This window comes from Etheostoma spectabile, chromosome 20, assembly GCF_008692095.1.
Source record: "Etheostoma spectabile isolate EspeVRDwgs_2016 chromosome 20, UIUC_Espe_1.0, whole genome shotgun sequence".
NCBI classification, from domain to species: domain Eukaryota; kingdom Metazoa; phylum Chordata; class Actinopteri; order Perciformes; family Percidae; genus Etheostoma; species Etheostoma spectabile.
The window spans coordinates 12,925,068-12,929,479 of NC_045752.1; the positions used below are offsets into that span (position 1 = coordinate 12,925,068).

General features: G+C 41.0%; 1 protein-coding gene across 1 annotated transcript in view; it reads right to left on the bottom strand.

The window, feature by feature from the left end:
- dlgap2a (discs, large (Drosophila) homolog-associated protein 2a) overlaps positions 1-4,412 on the bottom strand; it is a gene marked incomplete in the record, with an annotated part of 152,544 nt that overhangs the window by 7,307 nt on the left and 140,825 nt on the right. The window contains 3 exon segments of the mRNA XM_032501308.1: positions 2,338-2,429; positions 2,660-3,099; positions 3,235-3,323. Coding sequence (XP_032357199.1) covers positions 2,338-2,429; positions 2,660-3,099; positions 3,235-3,323 — 621 coding nt within the window.

Consider the following 4,412-nt stretch of genomic DNA (forward strand, 5'->3'; position numbering starts at 1 on the left):
CTATCTATCTATCTATCTATTATCTATCTATCTAGAACAATTTTAAGTTCTCTGCAGAGCCACTTTCCTGCTGTTGCTGGATGGATTCATGGTATCAATCAATCAATTAGGGTGGGGGGAGGCTTTTGTATGGACTATGGATATAAGAGGCAACATTGAATAAAAGAAAATTGTTTATTCTAAAGTTGTTCATGATTCCAGATAAATTAAAGTTATTGTTATTTAAATCTTTCAGACTTCTGGATTCAGTTGGCTTCCAAGTGTTTTTTTTTTTTTTTAATTTACACCGATCTCTTGCATGCACCTACTGTATACTGTCCTTACACACAGTGCTTTGATGATAAACTAATCGTAGTTGTAATTGTTCTTCAAAATTAGACGCAATATAGGGCTTGTGTCTTAGGAATGTATGCTACAAAAAGGTATGTTGCATATTGTTTACAAATAGCATGGTTGCTATAGCAATTTGCGAGTAAAGGGGTTGCACATATTTATTCTTGACATTGTTTAAGTCAGCCTACTGTTTCAGTTTTCTCAAGCCAGCAGAATCTGAAATTTAAGATGTGATGTGACTTGTTAACCCCACTGAGGCATTCCCACACACTCATGGCGTTTAGATTAAGTGGCTGGTGAAGGGTGCTGCTGTCTGAAGGTCCAATAGATTTACAGTATCATGACAGTGCCTTGTATTTTCTATGCTACATTTATAGGTGAGCCACATTTATAGGTGAGCTATTATGTCTATCATTTTGGTTTTCAGTGGTTCTCTCTGCGTTACGGCATCATGTCCTGCCACACTACCATGTTTTGAAAAGAAATATACTGTATATAGGAAAAAAATGTGAATGATTTAGTTTAAGTTACAAATCATTAAATCAGATGACTTTAGCCAAATTGCGCAACAGTTTATTAAACTGTGTCTGTGATACTGAGAGCAAAGTTTGCAGTAACCTAATTTTACTTTATGGTTATTTAAAAAAATTAAATCTAATTTGGGCTGACTCAAATCTTAAATTTGCATAATATTATATACAGACAAAGTTTTACTTTGATATTTATCTAATATTATGATTATTAGTATAATTCGCCTATAAACAGCCAAACAACTTTATCAGAATTACTCCAGATTTGAAATATCATAGTATTATCATGTAAGGTAAGCTGGGAACAGAGCACATTTCTGTTATCTATTATTACTGAGGGAGTGCCTCAGCACTTCATCAGCTGTATTCTGACCCCTGAACTTACGATGTTCTGCAAACTGTCTCAGAAGTCTTAAGGCTTCAAACATCCAGAGCTGTCAGATTTAGAAGGAGTCAGTGAGTTTTAAGCCCTGGCTGTGTTAGTGTGTGCTTTTAATCCTGGAGCTCCTCCCAAGGAAGCACACTGTCTCTCATTCAGAGCATGTTTAAATCAAGCTTTGTGAAAGTTGACCCAGGTAGAGAGAAATAAGACATCTTTGCAAGCTTCTAATCTGTGGGCATTTATTTAACAAACGAAGAAAAAGTATGAAGTTAATATCGTTCCATGTGCATTTGTCATGGTGAGAAATGCTGCAGCTTTCTAAGTTTTTAAGTAAACCTGCATAATACTTTCTTCTTCAGTGGGACAAAGTACTTGACTTGTTCTAAAAGGCTGGTGTCTAATCCCTGTGCAATTCCCACTCCTTCAATATGAGCAGTGTCTGCTGCACATTGCAAAGCAAGCAGCAACATTATCTCTTATAACTCTGCACCAACTTCATTTAAAATATTGCATACTTGCTCAGATCAATAAAACAAGTTGTGAACAGTGCAAGAAAAATATGAGGCAGAAATCTTTGACGCTGTGTGTGTCCCTGCACTGAAGGATCAACAGAGCGGCTGGTGTCTGGATATGTAGGTCTACACCCAAGTTTGGCTCAGCCTTCTGTACTTCTCTTCTCAGAGCAAAGCTGCATCACTGAAAATACACCCGTTCTTTTCAAAATATTGAGGTCACAGATATATATGTGCTATGTAGCTATTGATTCTCAGCGTAGCTTTTCAGAATCAGAGATATTCAGGGAGCTTTGGTTGGCTTGTTAGTGCCGGCTAAAGCATTAAATGTGTATTAAAGGTTGGAAAACAAAAGTTGTGAGGGCACATAAAGGAGTGTGGAACTGTTTCTAATGTTAATTTCACAGTGCAGCCAGAGTTTGGGACTTTGGACTTTGGATTTTTTCCATTTTTTTTTCTCCGCTAAATTAAAATTCAGTTGTGATGTTTTCTGATTTGTGCATATATATAGCTTAAAGAACACACACCTACCCACGCATGCACGCACGCACACACAGCGACTCTTTGATGGGTTTCTTACCAGGTTCTGCTGACACAGCCAGTAGAACTGCTGGAATTTCTGAGACATGAGCAGCTGAGCGCTTCCTACTGCACTTCGGATTTTACCTAGGACTGAAAAACACACACACACACACACACACACACACACACACACCACACACACACACACACACACACACACACACACACACACACACACACACACACAGCATCAAGTACAAGGAATACAGTGCAGTGCAATATATTCAGTAGCCTTCAGTACATTACTGTAAGTGGATCCATCTTTCAATCTGCCTGCACAAAAGCATCCAAAAAGACATATACGAAGCTTTAACACTCACTGTCCTCTGACAGGTCATTCTCTTCAGCTTCTGCCTCCATCTCCTTACACCAGCCTTCAATCCTCTTGGTCTCTGTGTGAAGCAGTTGCATGAACCAGCTCCCATCCCTCCTCAGAGAGGGGGATGCCCTGCCAGACTCCCCCGACGTGGCCGTGATCTCCCGTGGGGAGGGGGGTTCCAGCTGCCAGGGGGTCTCACTGGTGGTCTCCCTGGGGCTGGGGGGTTCTGCAGGGGTACGGTAATCCTCGCGATAGCTGAAGAGCCCCTGGGTACGTACTGTTCGAACTGCCCCGTACTGGGTGGGCGTGCTGGGCTCTGAGTGACGCTGGAAGCCCCCACCGAACTGCAGGCCCTTGTCCTCCATGGTAGGGAAGCCCTCCAGCTCCATGTCAGCCTGCACAGCTGCAGTTACACTGTTGGAGCGTTTGAACCTGCCCTGTCTGAGGTAGAAAAACAAACATGAATGCAAACACATTCATGCACACAGGCCACACTTGCATAGCAAATAATGACAGAGAGCAAACATCACAGATTGAGGACTTAATGAGCTCAAAATCCCAGAACCATTATCTCACCCTTTCTTGTTGTCCTCCACCTGGATCCCCACAGAGTGGTACTCCCGGGAACCTTTGCTTTCAGATTCAGAGTCCGTGGCCGCTTCCACCTAATGTGAAGAAATGATACAAACCAACATTGCTTCTCATTATGTGAGCTTCCATTCCCTGGTGCTTCTGGGTTTATTGGTTTGAGACTGGACAGAGCACCTTAACTGTACACGGCCTGTCAGAAAGTAAACACTGTATGATTAATGGAGGCAGCAAAGGCAACAAGACTGAAGATGATTCCTACAGAGGATTCGAGGATTCTATGGCAATTAATCTGAAAACAAGAAAAGGGATGATGTGCTGTGTGTTATTTTGCACACTATATAATGCCTAAAAAAGTCAATTTCAGTTTAGTGAACCCATAGAGAACTTACTACTACTACTACTACACAACTTTACAGAGCTATTTTAGCATCTTTCAGATCATTGTTTTGGTTTTACAGCCCCAAACCTTACTGTTCTGGTTCACTCACACCACTCTTATCAGCATCCTTTCTGAACACTGGCAGTGCTTTTAGTGAAAAAGCTCTGATACACATGCTAAAAGGAGGAGGAATATTGTACTAACATTTATTACTGACTTCTAGTGAATGCTAATGTTGCTCAATGCTCTACAAAAAATGCTAATTACTTTAGGTTAGGTAGTACAGATTGGTCTTTCTTAAATATCCACAGCTTTGTGACCACACAATGACAGATCGGGCAACAATAGTGGATAATATGGGATAGAAAGACAGAGTGACTGATGATGATCCAGCCTGCCCCTGTGAGGCTACGATCCTGATCTAGGAGCCCAGGCTCAGAGCATCACTCCCTGGAGCCCCACGTTTTACTGTCTTTATGAAAACCCTGTCAGTGTTCACTATTTTTTGCCACACTTTTTCTATCTGTCACTTTTTCCTTGTTTCTCCAATTGCTCATCCTTACTTTCATTTCTTTTCTTTCACTTCTGTCTTTGTCTAGTGTTAAAAATGTCCTGCTGGCTTACTGTCACAAATGTCTCCCTTTCTTTTGTGCATAAAGTACAGAAAGAGCTGCTAGTTTGACTAAAATATACATCTTTGTAGATTCCTGTAATACCAGAAATATCATGTCTGCCTTTTCCACAAGAATGATACACACACACACACACACACACACACACACAC